The sequence below is a fragment of the Miniopterus natalensis genome, chromosome 11, assembly GCF_054644295.1.
Source record: "Miniopterus natalensis isolate mMinNat1 chromosome 11, mMinNat1.hap1, whole genome shotgun sequence".
NCBI lineage: Eukaryota > Metazoa > Chordata > Mammalia > Chiroptera > Miniopteridae > Miniopterus > Miniopterus natalensis.
In genome coordinates, this window is record NC_142091.1 from 49047270 (window position 1) to 49071844 (window position 24575).

General features: G+C 40.0%; 1 protein-coding gene across 1 annotated transcript in view; it reads left to right on the forward strand.

Annotated features, from left to right (window-relative positions):
• The window catches only part of PDE3B (phosphodiesterase 3B), a 105072-nt gene extending 85635 nt beyond the window's left edge, over window positions 1-19437 (forward strand). Inside the window, exons 10-16 of the mRNA XM_087821749.1 lie at window positions 865-976; window positions 2323-2436; window positions 5541-5740; window positions 10157-10360; window positions 12411-12572; window positions 15521-15773; window positions 17428-19437. Of these exons, the coding sequence (XP_087677875.1) occupies window positions 865-976; window positions 2323-2436; window positions 5541-5740; window positions 10157-10360; window positions 12411-12572; window positions 15521-15773; window positions 17428-17642 (1260 nt within the window). The 3' untranslated portion in view covers window positions 17643-19437. The remainder of the gene's footprint in view (window positions 1-864; window positions 977-2322; window positions 2437-5540; window positions 5741-10156; window positions 10361-12410; window positions 12573-15520; window positions 15774-17427) is intronic.
• Window positions 19438-24575: the final 5138 nt, after the last annotated feature.

The following is a 24575-nucleotide window of genomic DNA, read 5'->3' on the forward strand; positions in this document are numbered from 1 at the left end:
GAATCTCTATAAAAAGCAAAATCTAAAAATGTATAATGCTGGTTCAGGCAGAGACTCAACATTTCTTTATTGAATTATTGTTTTCACAAATTAAATTTTCAGTAGAATATTTGAAAATATATATATAAATGAAAAGTGGTTTCTTTGTCCATAATAATAGGATTTAATTTTGCTAAAGTAATAAAGTTTTACTTTATATTGGATCTTGAGGTTGAAAAGGAAAAAAGGTAATCAAGTGCTAACCACTGAAATTTATGCTTCATTTTTTCTTTCACCTGCCTTCCCTTATCCTTTCTCAAGACCAAGTAGTTCATTTCTTGCTACAACCATGGAAAAAAACTTCCATTTTAATACCCAGACTCAAGGTTGTCCCTGATGTGTTCACACAACAGCATCAGATTAAACTTCCCAAAATATCACCTTCATAAACTCCAAAGTATCTTATTCATGAAATGTAAGAGCATACGGGTAAATTATGTGGAAGGTATATAACTTCATCTCATTGAAGTCTTTAATTAAAGGGACAAAAACATGTTAAAGATATCATTCTGACTTCTTTTAACACGCTGGACTAGAATAGAATTCACATGCCCTTCAATAAATTATGAATAAAAAGCTAAAGGGAAGAATGGAAAAAATCTTAAAACTAGTATACGATATGACAGTCTTTCATTGGTTTTCAAGGGCTTTAGGGTGATGGGCTTCCTTTTTCATGTTTTGAAAAGAATTCATTGTAGGAAAGGTTTTAATAAATTATCAACTTAAAGACATATACATGGTTAATATTCCTAAATGCAAATCAGAAAAACATATTACACTCAACTACAAATAAAAATTCTGAACTTTATTTTAATTTACATTCAGGTTATGTATACTTTATTTCAAGACACTGGTTTATTGGAAATATTTAGAATTCCCACTCTACAATTCATGAACTACTTTCATGCATTAGAAAATGGCTATCGAGACATTCCTTGTAAGTATTAACATCTTATTATTTAAGTTCAAATAATACTGGTTTATGATTATTTAATTTTATGGGAACAATATCATTTGAATTTCTTATTAGGAAAAGATAGTTTTCTTTATGTGTCAATACATTCTACAGTTTCCCTTCAGGATTTTGGGGAAATCAACTATATAGAGAACAAATTATTAAATTGGGATAACTCAATAATGGTGATAGTAATTTAATGTGTTTTATGTAATATAATTTCCACTTACAAAGTATGCATTTTAAAAAGTGACTAAATTTTAAAAATGGAATTAAAGCGCTACTTTAAGATGGACTTCAAGGGAAGGGGAATGGGAAGAAAGGGGTGGTAAGGAGTATTCACCATCAGCTCCAATTAAGAAAAGTCTCTGGGCCTAACTTTTCTAAACTTCAGTTTCCAAGTTTGTAAATGGGAATTAACAATAGTGCTAACCCCATAGTTAGTGATAGGATCATCTGTGTAAAGCACTTATCAGAGTTCATGGGACATAGTAAATGGTCAGTAAAAGGTGATAACATGTATGATAACTAAGCTCCTCCCGGATGGAATCATGTTCTGTAGCCTTAACAATTGGTCTTGTATCACCTGCCAGTTCTCCGTGGTAGGGACTCATTAAATATTGGTTGAAGTGTTGAATTTTTATTGAATGTCAGCTATGACTATAATCATTAGATTAGAAAAGGTTATCCCATTTAATCTTTCCGGGAAAGGTGGTATTACCTACCATTCATGGGTGAGAAGTAAACACTCAGAGGAATCTTTCCCAAGATCATAAAATTATAAATAGCAAAGCTGGGTTTTACATGTCGGTCTTGCCAGTGTGCTATGTGTGAGGCACATGTTCTGAATGTGTTCATATACCATTTAACATTTAACCCTTATAGTAGATCTAAGAAATAAGTATTTATCATCTTTTTTATGGGGGGGAGGATATTCAAGTATCCAGAATTTTAACTTTTCTATGTGCCCATGTGCAAAAAATCTTGTGTGTGCAAACATAGGTCTCCATAATCCAGACAGTACTTACAAATTATTTTTAAAAGCTACAACCTTAAATATATATTTCAGTGCCTTTCAATTAGCCCTGGTTACCCTGCTTTTTCTTTTACCTCTTTACTATGTTTTCGTAGTGTAAGTTTTTAAAAGAACTTTTTAACACATCAAAAGGCTTTAAAAAGTAAGACGAAACAAAAATATAATTGTGGGAAATTATTCTAAGCCATACATTTTATATATGAGGATGATTAAAAATCACTGGACTTTTTAAAATGTCTTATGGTAAATGTAACAGAATGATCATTTTTATAAAACGTTTTGGTGACTTTAGATCACAATCGTATACACGCCACAGACGTCCTACATGCCGTTTGGTATCTGACAACACGGCCAATTCCTGGCTTACAGCAGATCCACAGTGACCCTGGAACAGGAAACGAAACAGGTACTTCCTGCTACAAATCTTCCTTTTAATTAATAGGATTAATAAATCAAGCTACCTCTCAAAATTTTCATTAAGTAACTTTTGATACATACAAAGGACTCTGTAAATTTTTATGTATAATAATAACATGGAAATTAGGAAACCTACTACCCATCTTAAGGGCTAGGTAAAGATGCAGTACTGCTGGATCTACAAAGTCTCTTTCCTGTATCCCATTTTACTGATACCCCCCCCCCACATTGAGGTAACCACTATCCTGAATGTTATGATAATCATTTCTTTGCTATCTTCTTTTAATTCTTGGTGTATTTTTTTAGGTGTATCATGTAAATGTAAAATATATAATATTCCCATTGTTTGAAAGCGTCGCATATGCATTTAAATGATAAATTAAAAAACTTTTTCAAACTTTGCTTCCAAAGAAGTTAGTTCTGTTCCTCATCATAGGTATAAGTATTTATGCAAATATAATGAATTATAACATTCATGGTTCTTTTATTGTAGCCCATAAAAGAGGGGAGAAATACTTCAATAATATAGAGAGAGACACACACAGACAGAATTTGCTCAGTTTCAAATGCCTGAGAAATATTACCTTACTAATCAGTGCAAGTGTCATAGACCCAGCCACTGCTTTACATTCTTTGGTACTTGAGTCTGAAGTACCGCCATATTTGTTTGATGGAAGTGCCTATGTTTGTTTTTGTCTGCCATTTATATTTTACTCTTTTTTTAAAAAATGTATCTTTATTGATTTCAGAGAGAGGAGAGGGAGAGAGAGAAAAACATCAGTAATGAGAGTCATTGATCGGCTGCCTCCTGCACGTCCCCCATGGGGGATCAAGCCCGCCACTCGGGCATGTGCCCTGACTGGGAATTGAACCCCAATTGCCTGGATCCTAGGTCGATGCTCAACCATTGAGCCACGCCCAGCCAGGCTATATTTTCCTCTTTTCTAACGCTTTTTATTCTTTCCAGTAGTTGTGTGCTTTCATCAGAGATCATTTTCTTTAGCTTTTTTTGTTTGTAGGTGTATTTATTTTGTCTTAGAAGAATATTTTTGTATTTCGTATGCACTTGAATATACCATTCCATCATGTTCTGAGTTTTGTAGTTTCTGTTGACAAATTGGCCATGTCTTATTTCTCCTTAAAACTGCCCTAGGCCGTTTATATCAATGATTAGAGTGTCAGCCTTTGGATTGAAGAGTCCCGGGTTTGATTCCGGTCAAGGGCACACACCTCTGTTACAGACTTGATCCCTCCCCTCAGTCAGGGTGGGGGCAACCAACTAATGTGTCTCTCTCACATCGATGTTTCTTTCTCCCTTCCCCTCTCTCTGAAAAGGAATGGGAAAAATATCCTCAAGTGAGGATTTAAAAAAAAACATCCAAAACTACTATGTTCCTCTTCCTCTTTGCTGTTGGTGTCTATCATTTTCACTCTGATGTACTCAGGTGATTTTCTTTGTATTCATCCCGCTTGTCATTCAGTGAACTTACTGAATATGTTGATTATTTCTTATTGGTGTTTATCATGCTCTTTAAAATTCTAGCCTCTACCCATTACTCAATTCCAGTTTGGGGGAATTGTTATAGTAATACCCCACTTGCAGTACCAAAGTCTGTGTTAGTTTCTTGTTGCTGCTGTAACAAATTACTACAGACTTACTTAGTGGCTTAAAACAATACACATTTATTATCTTATAGGTCTGGAAGTCAGAAGTCCAAAATAAGTCCAACTGAGTTAAAAATCAAGGTGTCAGCAGGATTATTTTCTCCTAGAGTCTCTGATGTAGAATTCTTTTCCTTGCCTCCTCCATTTTCTAGAAGCCACCTGCATCCCATTGTTCACAGACCCTTCTTCAAAGGCAGCAGCTTAGCATCTTCAGGACCCTCTATCCCTACCTTTTCATCCTTCCAAAGGATTAGCAAAAAGTATGCCAGCTGCTGCCTTGGCTTCCTGAGAGTCCAGAGTACACCTCCGTGATAGTTAATCTCCTACTGTTAGTGTCTTTTGTGATCTGGACAGGCTGACTATTTCTCAAATTACCAAGTCCCGGTTCTTTATGGCTAAACAGTTCTTCGATCTCTCTCTCCTGTCACATTTTACTACAAACACTAAAACTAGGCAGTATTTTCAGCACTTTTTTGTAAATCCTCAGCTAAATATCTAAATTCCTCATTTACAGGTTTCATGTTCCATATTAAATGCAGCACACAATTTGGATAAGCTTTCTGGTACATATAACAATGATCTCCTTTCCCCTAGTTTCCAATATGTTCCTCTCATTTCTTTCTGAGACCTCATGGCAGTGGCCCTAACAGCAGTTTTCTACCACCAGCCTGTTCACAATGATTTAAGTATCTCCTAATGCAATATATGTTTTCTCTTCCATGCTCCTCACTTCCTTCAGAGTTCTACTGGCAGTGTTATAAGTTCTTATACACAGTGTTATGGAGTCAACTATTTGTGGAAGACAAGGCTTTGGGAAACCAAGTAGCTGTTGAAATGGAAAAGTATGGCGAAGACAAATACTTAAGACTAGGGGATGTGCTGCCTCATTCTGGTTGCACTGGAGAACTAATAGAAATGATTATGACACCGAAAGCACAAGCAACAGAAACAAAAATCAATTAAGTGGGACCACATCAAGCTGAAAAGCTTCTGCACATCAAAGGAAACAAAAATAAAGACAACATACAGAATGGGAGAAATTATTTTCAGACTATGTATTTGGATAAAGGGTTAATATCCAAAGTACATAAAGAACTCACACAATTTAATAACAAACAAAAAATCTGATTAAAAAATGGGCAGAGGAACTAAATAGACATTTTTCTAAAGAAGACATCTAAATGGGCATCAGGTACATGAAAAGATACTGGACATCACCAGTCATCAGGGAAATGCAAATCAGAACTGCTGTGAGATCACCTAACACTTGTTAGGATGGTTAATATATATTGTTTTAAGTCCATGTTTATAAATAGAATGTATTTCTTAGTAAGTAAACAAGTAAGTTACGTTACCTATGGGGACTCCCCTCCTTGACCTCATTGTGAGGAGGCTTTGTGTGTAATGCTGGTTTTGCTTGTTCCTCAGAGTCTGATGGTAGAATTAACCCTGGGCGAATTGCTTACATTTCTTCGAGGAGCTGCTCAATCCCAGATGAGAGCTATGGCTGCCTGTCTTCAAACATCCCTGCGTTGGAATTGATGGCTTTGTACGTGGCAGCTGCCATGCACGATTATGACCACCCAGGGCGGACAAATGCATTTCTAGTGGCTACAAATGCCCCTCAGGTAGGAAATACTTTTTCAGAAAGTTTAAAGAGTGATTCTGAAATTTTACAACCATTTTGTATATCCTTTTGTAAATCATTCTTCAGTTGACTCAACACTGAATTAGATGTTAACACAAGGCATTGGCACGCTGTGTGCTAAAGAATTTGGAGGGGAAAAAAACCTTCAACTGGAAAGCAGAATGTTTATGAAAGAGTGACTCACTGTTTTATGAAATTCTGGAGTTCTTGCTTTCAATATGTTTGCCTTTGATCAAATCGATAAGATTCTGACTAGATGTAAGACTTACTCTTCCTTCTCGAAAGTTCCTTTGTGCGGCTAAAAGCTGCAGTGATGAACAACCATTAGTTTTGTTGTGCCCTTTTCCTCTAAGGCGCGCCCTGATACCCAGGCTCTAAGTCTCTTGACTCTGACTCTATTAGTATGTGTAAAAGTTCTTCTGGTACCACCTTATTTTTGTATCCAGTACAGCTGGTAAAGGTGCAAGATGCCTTTACGGCCACAATTTGCATAAGAGGTAGGAATTACGGTAAACGGTTACTGTGATTCTAATAGTTTTACGCGTTAGGACGCGGAACCGGGTACTTGATTTTAAGTAGAATTTAAGGTGGGTGGGTGTTTGGGCTGGCGATTCCTTTATATTCTTTGTATTTCTAAGCGTGAGCCTTACAGGGAGTGCGCACTCGGTGACTGCTGAGTTCATGTTTTTCACTTTGTCATTCTGTATTTAAACCTCAGTTCTGGTTATTTCACCTTCTGTAGCCATTCTCTGTGTTCCTTTTCTCACTTTTATCCCTTTTACACATTCTCACTTTAAAAATAGAGGGGATAGATTCTTTAGCCAGAACAAGAGTAGGATTCGGGGGTGGGGGTGGGGGTGGAGAGAATGTTAAAAGTGCTGTGTGATTCGTTCTCTCCAATAAGACTTTATCTAGTAAAAGCTCATGATTTCCACAGGTAACTAATTAAAAATAAATTTCAACCTAGATATTAATATTCTCTTTTGAAGAAATTGCCCACAAAGGAGCACATATTTGCTCATTTGCAGTACCATTCTGCAAGAATCAGTGCCCATTCGCTCCAGCCTAATATTTCATAATCTTTGCAAATCCCCTCGTGAGTCACAGACCTGGACAGTAATGGCGCGGTGCGAAAAGCGTGCTGGGATCCGCTGGCCTGCATTTGATTTCCTGTTACCCACTTATTAGCTCTGTGACCTTAGACAAATCTCAACCTCTGAACCTCAAACTATGTACCTGATACGATACGGTTACGGGTAAAAGGAGATAACGTATGGAAAGTTTTCCACCGTGTTATGTATTTGAGAACCTCCTGAACTAGATAATCACGTAGACAGAAACTACTCACTGTTCTTTTCCACTCTCTGCTTTTGTTCTGCCTTTTATTAGGTTAGCGTGTAGGTGAGTCAGACTTGTTTATTACTTTTTCTTCAAGGATATTAAAAGTGAGTGAATTCTAGTGTTACCTCTCTCACTTGCAGAGAATTTAAAAACACTGATACATGAATATAGTTTATAAAGTTATATGCTCAAAACTTGCTTTAATCAAAATACAACATGAAATCTGGACATAATATCAATAATCATATGTTATTTCTAACCTCATTTTTACGAATTGTTAATAAATGAAGCAGTGGGAAGCTTTGGAATGGAAAGGAAGTTGATTTGAGTTCAGCTACTGAAAAATTATAGCCTTTACCCTTGTCCCCCTGCTTACTTCCCACTCCCCACCCCCAGTCTGTTCACACACAGCAGCCAGAGTGTTGCTGTTTAAATCCCAGTTACATCGCTTTCTGTTCCAAACCTTTGAGTGGCATTCACCACGCTCCTAGCACATCAGCAGGACAGCTCAGAAGGCCCCTACACGATTCAAACCCCCACGAATTCTCCTTTCTCTTACTCGCTCAGGCTGAGCCTCCCTGGCCCCTATCCTAGGCACATGCCCTGCGAGCCCTTTCACCTCCTGTCCTCCCTGCCCAGAGTGCTCTTTCCCCAGATGTCAATGGAGCTCACTTTGTCTCATCCTTCCATCTAAAATTTCAGAAGCCCTTCCTGGCAGGCACTCGTTATATTCCTTCCCTGCTTTATTTTTTCCATAGCAATGATTCATTTAGTATACTCTGCTCTTTGAGTATTATATTAATCTCTTCTCAGTGGCATGTAAGTTTCCACCAGGGCAGGGGTTTTTGTCTGTTTTATTTATTCCGTAATACCTAGACTAGTAGTACCTCACACACTAAAGGCATTAGGTAAGTGTTGAATGTTGGAGCACTGCTGGTTTGTCTGAAATGGATGCAGTTTTTCCCGAAGTAGTGAAATTCTTAACACCCTCTTCAGCTAGGCCAGTGAATGAGGACTCTTGTGAAATACTGAGGCTCAGTGTGACTATTAGGTGATAACGGAGATTCTCTCATCTTGGGAAGCTCAGTGGCTCCGATCAAGCCGTAATTAGTAAGATAGTATAGCTCCAGTGTATCATAAAGTGACAGTAGTGTATAATACCACCAACTGGATCAAGTATTCTCCTCATTCTCATGGTAGAGAAAGTATGCTGGGAAGACACAGGATTATTTTGAATCCTTACCATGAAAGAAGGTAAAATATTTAGTCAAGCTTAAACTGGAGGGATGTCAGTATTAAAATCCTGAGATTTCTGAGCTATTTCCAAGTGGAAAGTTGGCTGAAAGGTGGAGATTAGTGGTTGAGGTATTAGTTAATAGAATATTTTGATGAGATTTAGGGTAAAAGGAAATAAAATTTCAAATTGGGATTTGTAAACCTGAGACCATCATAAATATATTTTGTCCCTCAAAATATGGATCAAGGTGGTGACTAACCACATGCATGCCCCCCCTTCCTCCTGATTAAAATGACGGTAAGGGATGAAGTTCATGAATAGTTGGGAGGTCTTATCACCAGTAAAGAATTTGATACTGTTTCTAGAAAATGAAAAACAGATGACTGAATATTGAGACATAAAAGTACTAGAAGGGGGTACAGACTTAAGTGGAACCCTAGAGGGATTCCAGGTGCCTTTGCCCCTGCCTGCATGCGTCCACACATGCTTGAGTGTGCATGCATGCAGCCCCATACACACATGTACACCCCCCTAACACGTATACCACAGGCCTGTAAGCAAAGCTGCTGCAACCCTGCATGTACCTCCAGGCAGAAAACTCACCTTAGAGACTAAAGGAAACTGCCAGGGGAGAATTACTAGTGTGGGTATTAGTGTTCCATAGTAAACTCTTCTTCTGGAAACAACAGCTGGCACCCAGTCTGGTAATTCTAAAGCAAAACTGAAGGGTCCCGGGTTCGATTCCAGCCAAGGGCATGTACCTCGGTTGCAGGCTCCATCCCTGGCCCCTGTTGGGGCATGTGTGGGAGGCAACCAATGGATGTGTCTCTCTCACATCCGTGTTTCTCTGTCCCTCCCTCCCACTCTCTCTGAAAAGCAATGGAAAAAGTAGAGTTCATAAAGCTAACTTGCATTTCCAAATTAGAGATGTATTTGCCTGTGGAGAGAAGGGGAGCCACAGGTAGAGAAAGCTGGTGCTCCACTATACATTAGCTGGGCACTGTCCTCTGGCTGTCACAGAGACCTCATCAGTAAACGCCAGCTGAGGCTTTGTCACCTGTTTTACCTGGAATGCTTTTCTCACTAAGTTTGAACTTGGCTTATCTCCCTGTGTGATCGTCCAGCACCTTCCTAGCGGAGAAGCGACTTCAGCCCCTACTTCCGGCTCCTTGATTCCTTCTTGCCCCCACTCAGCCGTGAAGTAGGGACGCCTTCCCGCTGGGGGACGCCTTCCGCTTATCCTCCAGGTGGGTTTCTCCTTCTTAGGAATGACTTAGCTGGCCTTTCCTCAGTCATTCCCCACTTTTCCCGTGTCTTTGAAATTTCCAGTGCGGTGATTATATCTGGATTCTAATATTGATTCCAATTTTTTGCACCTATTTTGTATTTCTCTGGTAATTTCAAAGGGTAATTTAGATGGTGAAGGAATCCTGAACTTACTCATTTCTTTTACTGATATTGCGGGTTGAGGGTTTATTAAGTCAGCTAGCTCTACAGGGTACTCATTCTGCATTGTGGTTTATTGAGCTAGGAGTTTGATTACTTCTTCCATGCCCGGCTGGCGTGGCTCGGTGGTTGAGCGTCAGCCCATGAACCAAGAAGCAGCAAGCAGTTCGACTGCATGAGGGCACAGGCCCGGGTTGCGGGCTCGATCCCCAGCAGGGGGCGTGCAGGAGGCAGCCGATCCGTGACTCTCACCATTGAGGTTTCTATCTCTCCCTCTCCCTTCCTCTCTTTGAAATCAATAAAAATATATATATTGAAAAAAAAGTTTAATATCTTTGAGATGCCTACCTCGTTTTTCTTATTCCCTTTTAGGCGGTCTTATACAACGACAGATCTGTTCTGGAGAATCATCATGCTGCATCAGCTTGGAGTCTGTATCTTTCTAGCCCAGAATACAACTTCCTTCTGAACCTCGATCACGTGGAATTCAAGCGCTTTCGTTTTTTAGTCATTGAAGCCATCCTTGCCACAGACCTTAAGAAGCATTTTGATTTCCTTGCTGAATTCAATGCCAAGGTTTGTTACACAAATTAATGCCTGGTATCAAAAATAGAAATCATTGTTGTCAGTGTTACTAATAAAAGTAATATTTAATATTAAGTTAGAATCAATACTATTCACGAAGTCATGATAAATACCTACTGTAAGATAATACATATTCCAATATTTTAAAAAATGAAGTATTTTTATTATAACATTCTAAAATACTGTTGCTTGCTACATTTCCTCTGACACAGACTTGTATTATAACTTTCACACAGTGACAGATCAATTATGTCAAAAGTTTCTAAGGGATTTGAGAAAGTTGCACACAGTGCCAAGGAAGGCATTTCATGAAATGAAAGAAGCCAGTTAGGCTACTTCACCACACCTGTTACAAGTTTCTTATATATTAGTGCCTGGCTGGTGTGGGAGAGAACCTCTCCATGGAGAGCATGCACTCGCTGTGCTAAAGAATAGAGAGCAGGGCGGAGTCCCTGTCCTCGTGGGGAGGGTACTGATCAGAGTGTGGTCTATGCCTCAGACATTTCAGGTGAAAACCACAGCGTTAGATTCCTGAGGAAAGATGCTCTCCTCTTTTGCTGGCAGGAATCTATTGTTTATTCTCTTCTTTTAACCCTCACCAGATGGCACGCGTACTGGTTTTAGAGAGAGGGGAAGGGAGGAAGAGAGGGACATTGATCGGGTGGCCTCCCATATGCGCCCCAACCGACCTGGGGTGGACCCGGGATGGAACCTGCAACCCAGGTTATCTGCCCTGATCAGACTGAACCCACAGCCTTTCAGTGTACGGGAAGATGCTCCACCCAGCTGTGCCACACCGGCCAGGGCTGGAATCTGTTTTCTTGAGGAGTTTGTAACATCAAGGAAGGTACCCCTTCAGGATAGAGGCACTGGTAGCAAAGGACTGCTAGATTTAAGCCCCTGGAGGGAGACCCTATATGTTGCTGTTCTGATATTAATGAAATGCTTATAAAATTCAGTGAGAAGTCACTGTGCCTTTAAAATTACTTCATAGTTGTAAACTCTATTAACTTTTATTTTTATTTAATAATAATACATTTAAGAGCTTAAGCAGAGTAATAGGAGTTCTTACAAGAGAAAGATTATCTAACCCAGTACTTTGAAATCTCTGTTCCTCAGAGACTTCTATTCTGCAGCCTCTCAGGAAAGTGCCACTTGAGTGGAGCCCTGGACCTCCTACAGTTTCAGTCAAAAGAGCTCTCCTTTTCAGTGTTTTCATGTATTGATGGTCTGCATAAATTTTCCTTTGACAAAAGGGTTTGGTGCAGAAACACCACCATCACACAAAGAAGTTCAAAACCCACTGATCTGGCCCATTGGCTTCATTTTTTCACAAATGAAAATTTGAGTTTTTAAAAAGGCTTAGTAATTTGCCTAATAATGATAATTACCATTTAAATAGCAATGTTAGCATTTATTTAGCATTTACTATGAACTAGAGATTTTTCATTTGTTAATAATCTTCATGGCTATGTGGCTAGATTGATATTACTTTTTCTAACCTTTAGATAAAGAAAGTTAGATTCAAGAAGATTAAACAGTTTTTCCAGTGACACAATGAATTAGTAAATCATTCTGAATCAGGGTTTAAAACCAGTGTGTTCTTTCAACTATATCACGTTTGCCTTTTGCAGCTAGAGCCAGCTTCTCCTTAGACCCTTAAGTATTCTTTTTTTGAGGTAGAAAGTTACAATTCTTACATGATCTATTGACATTTTGCATATAGCATATTAATAACATAATAATGTGTATACACACACACAAATGATAATTCTCTGTGGTAATCACAAACATTGAAACCCATGGTTTGTTATGTTTTTATAGTCTCTGCTTCCAGTGAAACAAAGTTATAAGAACATTTCAAATTCAAGGGAAACTTAACCATAGATATAGGTCCATGCTATGGCACAAACCAAGTAAAAGAAGCATTTATTGAAATTCCTGCCTGTCATTTGGATGGGAACATTTTAAGATAATTTGGTAGAAACAACAAAACTCCTGTGCCCTCAGAACCTAAAATAATTCCGGTTTTCCAAAATAGGCCAATGATGTAAATAGCAACGGTATAGAATGGAGTAATGAAAACGACCGCCTCTTAGTATGCCAGGTGTGCATCAAACTGGCAGACATAAACGGCCCAGCAAAAGTTCGGAACTTGCATTTGAAATGGACAGAAGGCATTGTCAATGAATTTTATGAGCAGGTAAGTGAAGCATGAGGTTGGTGGGATTTTTAATAGATGCCATCTGAAGACATTACTCTTTGGGACTTGGATAGCTACACTAAATGTTTGAAATCTGAGTTGCTTTGACCCCAAAATAGTTAGAAATTGTTTCATTTGTTCTGGTCTTAGTATATTCTCTGCTCTTTTTGCCTTTGCTGCTAACATTTAAAACAAAAAATAGCCTATATCCTATCTCAAGTATGTTGAATGTCTAGAGGTAAGGATAGACTACATTATGATTCCAAGGTCCCTTTCAACCCTGAAGCCTATAACCTCGATAATTTATTTCTAAATGAAGTTTTCTTTAATTGACTCAGGTTACAGTTATCAACCCATTTTCAACTCTGCTATAAAAAGACTGCCTCAGAAACATCAACAGGGTCAAAGTTGTCGCAGAGGATAAGAAATTAGAGAGAAGTGGGGACAGAGTAGATCTTAATGGTTTTGAAGAATTCAGAGATATAAACATGGTCTTTTTTCACTGTTTTAAACTCTTGTCTTTAAAACTATCCTACCACTTTGCAGAATTTTTACCATTTTTTGAGGTCCACTTTTGAGGCTCTCTACAATGTAAGAGTATACTGATTTCCCCACAAGCCTAACATTTCTTTATCTCTAAAATATCAAACACATTTTTCTTGAATTTGGAATTACATTCCTTGGAAATCCTTACTGACCCTAATAATCAGAAAATATCCAGATGTCTACCACACAAGGCCTCTGGAACAGGGCTTTCTTACCATGAGTTGTAACTCCAGCAGGAGTGATAAAGTGGGCCCTGTGAATCATGCATACTACCTGTTGTGCCTTTCACACCCAGGTTGTACGAAATGACCAGTAAATGTGCAGTGTCTTTTTACCCACCTTAGCTAAAGGTCCTGACACGATAATGTATACTCTGCTGTTCATAAGTTAACAAAATTCCATACTTTGTAATTATGGACATAGATAAGTATTTCAAGATCAGTATTTTACTATTCTGATACTTTTGAACTAAATTAACTAAATTATTTGAGTAATATATGGTTATAAAATTTGCCTGATCTGTGTATTGCAATAACCAGTTTGCATAGCCCTTTCCTTGTTCTCAAAGGTAACTGAAGCCTGCTTTCAGGCTTTCCTTTGTGTTCACAAGAATTTTATGCTAAGGAAAATGCCATCTTTATTATTATCATCTTTATATTACAGAGGTAATAAAAAAGTATTAGTATATGCCAGTTTTAGAAACCTCATTAATTCAGTGAAAGAACGTTTGAAAAGTTCATTTAGATCCAATTTATAATATAGTTATTTTTAAAGTAGATTAATAGATTAATTCTTATTGAGCAAACTTGGAAGCCATGCGTGAGGTTGAATCCTGGCTCCTCTTTCTTACCAGCAATGTGACCGTGGGTAGGTTACTTAACCTCTCTGTGCCTCAGTCCCCCTGTTAATAAATTGGTGGTACCTACCACATAATTTATTTAATCCTCACAGCAACCTTAATATATGTAAAGTCTTAGAAAAGTTCCTGACACATAAGTGCTCCATAAATGTTAGCAATTATAATTCCCGATCTATCACTAAAAATCATATATTTCAGACAGTATCACTTAATCTTTCTAGGTTTCATTCTTCATACATCAAAGAGAAAAATGACACTCTACCATAGAGTTGTCATGAAGGTTAAATGTACTGATCGATAGGAAAGTTCTAGTTAACCCTCATCAAAACTATTACATTTCCTCTCATTCTAGCCATGCTCTTAAAAATCTTTCAGATATGGAGGCAAAATTCTAACCTTGCCCATCTTTTTATCATTGTAATTGTACTAGCTTTATACTCCTCTAAGTGCCATAGGCTTAGATAAGCCAAACTTCTAGTCCCCCCACCCCCTGCCAAAAAAAGTGTTAAACCTATGAAATTGTACAGTCCTATGGACAAACCCAACTTGTTGTGTGTGTTTTTTAACATTAATAGTTATCTTCCTCATAGAAGGTAAAGTCATAGGTAAAATCACAGCACAGTTAAGTCACTGGGACAGTTTCTGCTGGTGTCCTCGGGAGTATGTGGCCCATCTTGCCTGCAGCATTTGTGCACTGTGCAGAGCATTCATTTACTCCCAGCTCAGGCACTGGGAACCAAAATATCAATAGTACCATTTGGAGAATGCTCAGCACTGTGCTCAACACTTCCTACAGTATTGCTCTCCATCCTCTTGCGACCCTGTAAAGTCGATTCTTAACATTTTACACATGAATTGAACATAGAGCTTGCCTAACACCCTATAGGTAGTAGATGGCAAAAGCAGGTTTTAGACCCACATCTGTCTGATCTCAAATTGCGCTCTCCAGAACCCCAGAGGCACAGTGCGAGGGCATCTCAGGACAAGCAGTCGGCGCTCTGGGCCCAGAATCCTCACCTCAACCACACAGTAGCTCTACTTTTGTTTTACATACTGGGTTTTGTGGCGTCTTGGGGGGGATTCATGAGAGGGCTCTGCTGTTACAAAAGGTGGGGAGGGTGTTGAGAAGCATTTGCAAAACTCACACTGTGTGCATTTGCGGAACCACTACATCAACAAAAATGTTTCCCTTCCACAGTCTCCCCCTGGGGCAAAGAGAGTCTGTATTTGACATTAAGGAATGTGGCCGGCTGTTAGTAAATTTGCTAATACTCATTTTAAAAGATGTATATTTTTTGTTAACTGAGTATCAGGCATACTAGTTGACTGGTGGAGTGTGAGAATCAAGTTTTGTGTAGGATTTCTCAGATATTAGAGAAAGTCTTAGAGTTGAAATGAGAGTAATAGATTCATTGATGCATTTTTGTAAAAATTATTTTGATGTTAGAGTATGCTTATTTTAAAAAGCTCAAGATAACAGCAAAGCTTAGTGTGTGTTCTCTCAACAGTTAAAAATGCACTTTTCTTTTTAAAAAATGATCAGGGAGACGAAGAAGCCAATCTCGGTTTGCCCATCAGCCCCTTCATGGATCGATCCTCTCCGCAGCTGGCCAAGCTCCAGGAGTCCTTCATCACACACATCGTGGGCCCCCTGTGCAACTCCTACGATGCTGCCGGTCTGCTCCCAGGCCAGTGGGTGGAAGCGGAAGAGGAGGAGGATGCCGAGAGTTGTTACGATGACGATGGTGAAGAGTCCGATACAGATGAGGAAGAAATAGAAGACAACCTGGATCCCAGTAAGGACAGAGTGCCCCTCTTCAGTCAGGGTTCTGCACTGGAAATGTCCACTTTACTTGGGTTTGGATCTTTGTTTTTAAGATACAGATTCAGCAGCCTTATCTTGAACAGCCACTGTTCCGCTCAGACGGAACAGTCTCGATTTGAGGAGCTGCTGTGGGCTGGGTACCCGGTGCTCATGCCGTCACACAGGCAGCTTCGTAGCTAAGGAAGCATAGCAGCCGGTGAGGTGGTGTCCCCCAGCCAGTGCTGCTCAGCAGGCTGCGCCTGTGCACACTGGGTAGCGGTCACACCTGAGCACATGGGAGGTGGGCGGCCCGACCGGCTGGTAGTCCTGTACCCCACCCCCTTCCCTGCCTGCTAGCCTGCCCTTCACAGACTCGGGAAATGGGCCAGAGCCGTCGGGAGAACGGACTGAGGAGAGCCAGGCTTCGTGGCATTATGGATTTTAATTACGAAACTTCAGGGACACAGTTTTCTATATAAGGCAAAGAGTATAAATGGAAAATGGAAACATTTGTCACCTTTGACTCTGTCAATGAAGTCAGTTATTTGCTCTTTAAAGTAGAATTTAGCCCAGCTGGGCATGGCTTAGTGGTTGAGCATTGACCTAGGATCCAGGAGATAGAGGTTCGATTCCCGGGCAGGGCATATGCCCGGGCAGCGGGCTCAATCCCCAGTGACTCTCTTGTCATTGATGTTTCTGTCTGTGTCTCTCTCCCTCTCCTTTCCTCTCCCTGAAATCAATAAAGATGTATCTAAAAAAAAAAAAAAAAAATTAAATGATATCAAATTACTGTTTTCCAAGAACGCTGTACATCAGGACAGATCACTACAAAGAACTCCACCCCCCCACACACACACCAAGTTGTTTTCAGCATTAGCGTAGCGAAGGGTAATCTTATATCATTACCGTCTGGGTATCATCTGGGAAAGCTGACTGGCTTCTAAACATTTCTTCTCGCCAAAAAAACCTTTTTTTTAATCCTTACCCAAAGATATGTTTTCATTGATTTTTAGAGAAAGAGAGGGAAGAAGAGAGAGAGAAACACTGATCGGTTGCCTCCCATGTGCCCCAACTGGGGATTGAACCTGCAACCCAGGTATGTGCCCTGACTGGGAATCAGACCTGCAACTTTTGGGGGGGGGGGGTACAGGATGATGTTCCAGCCAACCGAGGCACCCAGCCAGGGCTACTCACCAAAATTTTGATAAGTGTTTAATTTAATACATAAAAAAATCCTTAAAAGGCTGGTTTTGACTGTTATCATTTGAAATTTCAGTACCCCCCGCACACCGTCACGTTTCTCTTATTTGCTTCTGTAGGTTCCCCAGGGCAGCGATTATTTTTACCTTTTTTTTTTTTAATATATCTTTATTGATTTCAGAGAGAGGAAAGGAGAGGGAGAGAGATAGAAACATCAATGATGAGAGAGGCATTGATCAAGCCTACAACCGGGCTTGTGCCCTGACCGGGAATCAAACCCCGGTCGCCTGGATCCTAGGTCGATGCTCAACCACTGAGCCACACCCGGCCGGGCTATTTTTACCTTACTGTCTGTCTCTGTAACGCTGGTGCGTAGAGCCTCGCCTGGAACACCAGTGCGCGTATTTACTGAGTGACCCAAATGTGTATGTATTTCACCTTCACAGAGCCGCAGAGAAGGAAAGGCAGGCGGCGAATATTCTGCCAGCTGATGCACCACCTCACCGAGAACCACAAGGTGTGGAAGGAGATGGTGGAGGAGGAGGAGAAGTGCCCAGCGGAGGACACTCAGCCGCAGGCGGAGGGCGCGCCCATCCCTCAGGCCGACGAGATCCAGGTCATCGAGGAGGCGGACGAAGAGGAGGAGAAACAGTGCGAATGACCGAGACCTGCCGAAGCAGCCCGGGCTGTGCCCAGGGTCGGCGGTCGGTGCCTCATGCTCACTGTGCTGACTTTCAACTTGACCGTCCCCGTGGACAGGCCGTCAAACTGTGAGGATCCTCGCGGTGCCCGTGGACTCCCGCCCTTACACCTTCCCCAAGAACTAGAGGCTATTCCTAGAGCTTGGCTGCACCTGACTCATGTCGCAAAGCTCTCTCAGTGCCTCCCCTGGTCTGTGAGTCCCTTGTCTCCATACAGCTTCGTAGGTGGAAAGCACTAATTTTCCATGAGGGGTGGCTGCAACTAAAAGCTCAAGTGACTTACTGCAGTTTCCAAAGTGGCCAGAACTTTCTGCTTTCATGAAGACAGGATTCATATTGTATTTCCATGTGTCCTCTGTCTTTGAATGTTTTGGGGAAAGAAAAAAAAAGTCTGTGCCTATTTAAGAAGGAATCCAGTGTCTCCTTTCCGAGGGATCTGTTCAATGCAATACACTGTCGAGTGCTGTTTTCCCAGCTAATCTTACCCACGAAGGACTGAGTGACCTTTGTTATATTTAACAAAATCCAGGCGCATCGATTTCTGATGCTTTTTACTGTTGTGTTATTATTTACTGTGTGTTTTGTTTCTTGCTCTTATTGCTCAGATTTGCCGTGGACATCAGAAGTCTGAATTCTTGCCTTTTTCACTTTATATTCCATGGTCAAATTTTAAAGCTGTTGAGATTTAACAATGAAGGAAATTTTTTATTCTTTACTCAGAACTGTTCTTATTTTTACTCTTGCTCAGGATTAGTATTTTTAAACATTCAATTATTATAATCACAGCACACATTTTCAGAAGAAAAAACTTTTTCTTAGTATTGATATTAACCTTTTATGAAAAGGAGCATAATTTTCCCTTTTCTTAGAAAAATGAGACCAATTAAAGCCACGGAAAAGGTGTGTCTTTTGCCTTAATATAAAACAAATGAGACTGATCCTGTCAAAGACAAAGAACAAAGGAAATAGTGTGAGCTCTGAAGGGCACATACGTTAAATAACCTATTGGAATGTGTACTTATTTTTAGATCTGCTTCGGTGCCACGTGTTTAGTTACTGTAAAACTGACGTTCATCTTTCTATTCCTGTCCTTTTGCCTCGAGAAAACACAACAGAAATGACCTATGACTACTCAAAACTTCTAGAGCCCAGTGCAAGTCTAATTTCTGAGATAAAGTAAATGGTGAGAATACATATTTAATTTTTATATAACAAATCTAAATATTTTAGTAAATCATTTCATGCAAAAGCACGTTGCACATTATTAAGATAACTGCAAAGAAAATGGAACATATTTACAATGTTTATAAGCTTGTTAGTTTCTGCTGGGGTACATCTATACCTTAGTGCGAAAAAATTGTGAAGATATAAAGAGCAGCCAAAGTGATAGCAAGATGGTAGACGAGCATTTCTTCTTACTCGTGGAAGACCATAGTACATTTTGGAGCTGTTCAGCTTCTGTAGACATTAAAATCATTAATTTTCCAAGGTAAGTCCTTTAAAAAATGATGTCAGCAGGCAGTTTCTTACCTACCTAGAATAGAAGAGTTGGCTTACCTGAAAGATACCAATTTACAATCTATGGAACTGTTGGATGTTTTGATCCTGCAGAGTATCATAATTTTTCATGAATCACTAAGACTTATTTATTAGACATGGTGAGTGCCGAGTTCCTTCCTGCCACTTTTGTTACCGTCGCCACATCATCTGTAAACTGGCCCCACATAACTGAGTAATAAAATTTTAACTAATTTACTGAGTTTGCATTTGTATACATATCTTATGCTTCTGCTTCTCCAGAGTGCATCTTGCATCCCTCATACTCCTGCTACTGCCAAGTACACGTGTGTGTAGAAATTCACACCTGTGCATGTGTGCACGAAAGAGTCAGATTTCCTTACTTTCTATTATTTCATTAAAATTTTGTATTGGGATTGTTTTAGTGTACATTTGTATTTTCTTAAAAGAAGCATGTTCTTCTATTAAAATACTGTTACTGAGAAGGCACTTTTAAATAATTTAACTTTTTAAATTATTTAGCCTTTGCTAAATAATTGACATATTAAAATAGCTCACACACTAAAAAAGCAACCTTGCTGAAAGTTAAACTCATAAGTAATGACTGTAAGAGTTTACTAAGTATAAGTAGTGCTGCTAGAAGGAATCTTGAGAAATTGCCATAAGCCATACTGTAGATCCGATTTTGGTTACTACTCAATCAGATTAATTTTTATTATAATAATTTTCATCATGAATCTGTTACTGTTTTAACATTCACTGCTCTTAGAAATAACCTTGTAGTACTATACTTTATCTATGTGCTTACTGACATTTTTTTCTCCATAAAAATCTACTTTTTAAAGTTACGTCATGATTTGAAGGCTGTTTCCTGCTAGTCTCACTTATTTTGCTGGTGCTCTTGGCTTTTTCTACTTATTTTTACAAGAATCCTGGAAATTCTGGCATTGCTTAAGTAGTCAGAAATTTCCTCTCTCTCTAGATTACATCATCGCATAGAAACAAACTTTACCGAAGAGGTGAAAGTCTTTATTATAGTTGCCAGGCTCATGTGAGTGGTCTAGAGGGTGTGGGAATGGCGAGTGGCATGTGGAACAGGGATGAAGAGCTTCCCAAAGGCAAGTGACTTTTATGCCGAGAACCTGAAGATTGAGTTAGCTTGGCGGTGACAGCTTGTGGGGAGAGAGCAACAGCATGTGTAGCGGCCAGAAGAGAAAGCACCCCCACCACTGGCGGAGCCGAGATTCAGGGTGGCTGGAACAATGCGAGAGGGAGTGGTAGAGAGACGGTGGTTAACGGAGGGCCTCGTGAGCAGGGCATGTCATTTAACCTTCTAAGGAAAAAGGGGAACAATTAAGTTTTCATGTGGAAGAATCACATATTAGATTCACATTTTATGAGGCCACTCAACATACTATGTGGAATGGAAGAGTAAGATTAGATGCAGGGAGATCCCAGTGATCTGGACTAGGATAGACCGTAGAACTACAGGGAAGTAAACGCTGATGTTGCTGGTCTGTCAACCACACGTGGGGTAGCAAGGTTCTAAAACAAGTACTTTAGGAAGAAGAAAAATGACCCCAGAGGGGAGATCTGAGGTGCATGATGGAAAGGAAAAGCAAAGAAATTAATAAACAATTTGTTGGGTAAAGCTATAAACAATCATTTAAATGAACTAAAAATATTTTGTGAGGTTTAAAGGAAAAAAAAAAAAATCCTGGGTTAACAAAAATACATTATTCAAGAAAGTGTAATTAAAGTTGCCTCAGGATCTTGTATAGTTAGTTTAGGAGACAGATTAAGATATTAACTTTAAACTTTGTTAAATTAGGTATATATGCTAAAATGCAAAGAAGAGCTACTAAAATTTTAAAAATAAAGTATATAACTTCTACACCAGTAAAGGGATAACAACAAACTAATAAAAATGCAATAAATGAGAGGGAAAAAATCAATAGGGCAAATGGGGGGAAAAACTAAATAGAAACAAATTTTAAAATATCAACACCCACAAGAAATGTAAGATTTTCCAGTACAAAAATAGTGACAATTAGGTTTTTTTAAAAAGCAAACATTTATGTAATACAATGTGTTAATTATTGTTATTGGTAATTTGTGACTTGTATATATTAATTCATTTTATCACAACCCTTATAAAATACATACTGTATTATATGTTTTAAAGAAGAGGAAATTTGGACCCATAAAATAAATGTACTTATCTAATAAAATAGTCTCAAAGATCCACAAATCAAAAGTTGGTAGCACTATAGAGAAAACTTGAAAAATCCACAACCTGAGTAGGTTTAACACACTCAGTAAGTTAAACAGAACAAAAGGTAATAATATAAACAGCACAATGATTTATAGAACGTATACAGAACCAAAACCCAACAATTAGAGAATATTTTTTTCTTAAATATCCAAAGAGCAAATTTATAAAAGTTGACCATGTGCTTGTCTATAAAGAAAACCTTAATGAATTTCAGAGAATATCATACAAACCATCCTCTGACCACAAGGCAATTAGAAATAATCAACAAGAAAAATAACCTTGAAAACAATGAATGCTTCATAGATTTAAGAAATTGCTCCTAAATAACGCCAGGGTCAAAAAAGTCATAGTAGGAATTTAAATGTAAGTAGACATAAATGATAATTAAAATATCTATACTACCTTCCAAAATTTATGAGATGCCATGAAAATGCACTTGAAGGGAAACCTATGGCATTCAGTGTTTTTTAGGAAAAAAGGCTAGCAATGAGCAAAGTGTCCAACTTAAGTTAGAAAAAGAACAGAATGTAGATACACCGTGATGTATAAAATCATATGATCATCGCAATAGATGCAGAAAAAGCATTTGACAAAATTCAACATCCATTCATGATTAAAATTCTCAATGAAGTGGGTGTAGAGGGAACATACCTCAACATAATAAAGTCCATATGCTTGAGTGGGCAACCTGGGCATGTGCCCTGACAAGGAATGGAACCAGCAACAATTGGTGTCCTGGACGATGGCCAGCCACACTGGCCAGGGCAACAATCCCATTTTAAATTGCACCAAATAAATAAATAAAACCCGTAGGAATATATTTAACCAAGGAGCTGTAAAAGACCTGTAACTCAGAAAATAAGACATTGTAAAAAGTACAAATAAATGAAAGTATATACCATGCTCATGGATAAGAAGAATTAACATGGTTAAAATGTATGCAAAGCAATCCATAGGTTCAATGCAATCCCTATCAAAATACCATTGGCATTTTTCACAGAACTAGAGCAAATAATCCTGTAATTTATATGGAACCACAAAAGAAGCCGAATAGCCACAGCAATCCTGAGAAAGAACTACAAAGTTGGAGGCATCATACTACCAGATATCAAACTACACTACAAGACTATAGTAATAAAAACAGCATGGTACTGGCATTAAGAAAAAACATATTGACAGAATAGAGAGCTCAGAAATAAACCCACGCCTATATGGCCAATTAATCCATGACAAAGGAGGCAAGAAGATAAAATGGGGTAAAGATAGTCTATTTAATAAATGGTGTTGGGAATACTGGTCAAATACAGGCAAAAAAAGTAAAACTAGACCACCTTCTTACAACACATACAAGAATAAACTCAAAATGGATTAAAGACTTAAATGTAAGACGCGAAATCATAGAACTATAAGAAAATGTAAGGGTGCATGAAGAAACAAGATGGTGAGTAGGTAACAGCTGCTCCTGCCGCCTCCCACAACCACATCAAAATTACAGCTAAAATACAGAACCACCATCACTCAGAGCCTCCTGAATCTGGCTGCACAGAAGCCCCACAACCAGGGAGCTGAAGAAGCAACTAGACCGGGAGGAGGGGCAGGGATGTGGGCGGATTGGGGCTGAATCGCAGAGATGCCGCAGTGGGCCCACACCCGGTGCTGTGGTTTAAACCCAGGAGGGAATCTCAGCGGTGGGGGTTTCCCAGAGGAGTGAGGGGTCCCAGCCCCACAGCAGCCCCCAGCCCAGGGTCTCAGGGCTGGGAAGAGACGTCCCCACAACTCCGGGCTGTGAAACCAGCGGGACTGTCCCTGAGGGACGCAGAGGCTGCGGGAGCCCCGGCAGCTCCTCTAACGGGCCCAGCACGGACTTACTCGGACGCTCCCTCTGAGCCCAGCGCCGGGCAGCAGCCTGAAAGGACCCGGGACACTCGGGGAGGAACTAACCTGCCTGAGATCCGGGCGAGAGCTGGAGGGCGGCTTCCTCCCAGGCAGAAGGGCTGGCGGAGGCCATGGCTCCTTTGGCCAGTCCTCCCCGCACACAGCCGGCAGGCAGGCGCCATGTTTGAATCGCCAGCACCTGACTCCCACCTTTGGCCCCGCCCCGTGATTCCTGGAGGCCCCGCCCCTCCCCACCTGCAGCTCATCCAGGCCATTTCCAGGGGCTTTTCTGTGCAAGTGCCTCTCGAGCCTCATGCTTAGGACTTTCCTAAAATCTCTCAAACAAGCAGCAGCGGGCCCCATGCAGCTTGATAAGCAGCCCCAGGCCTGGCACTAGCGGCAGCTGCACTGGTTCATACCTTGGCCTCTCCTGGGCACCTCCAAGCCCAGTACAAGCAGCAGCCAACTATGGTTTGCTGTGTAGCTCATGCTGGGTGGCCCTGGGCAAGGCACTGGCACAGGTTAACTTTGCACCTCCCTGGAGGCCCCAGAGACAGTGCACCTGGTGGTCAGACTCAACCACGCTGGATTACAACCCTACCACACTCACGAGTGACACACTCAAGGGGCACACTTGGTGAACACCAAAGCCCCACTGAAGTAAATCCTGCTCCATAGGGGTGTCTTCAGCACAGCAGCTCTCTGGCTGTAGTTGCAGCTGGTCCTCACAGCTGATTGGTCTGGGGGTCATTCCTCCCAGTGACGCCAACAGCAACCAAGGCTCAACTACAACAGGACAGAGCACACAGCCCACACGGGAGCATCTGGAATCCCAGCTCAGGTGACTGGGGAGGCTGAGCCACTGGACCCCACAGGACACCTACTACACAAAGCCACTCTACAAATTCCAGGAGACATAGCAACTCTACCTAATACATAGAAACAAACACCTGGAAGCAGCCAAAATGTGGAGGCAAAGAAACATATCACAAAGGAAAGAACAGAAATCTCTAGAAGAGCAACTAAATGAAATAGATCGAAGCAACCTAACAGATACAGAGTTCAGAATTTTGTTTATAAGGATGTTTAAGAAGACTATTAGGGAAATAACTGAGGAAATTGATAACATCATAAAGGACCAATTTGAAATGAAGGCTACACGAACTGAAATGAATAATTTACAGGGAATCAACAGTAGAGTAGAGGACGCTGAGAATCAAATCAG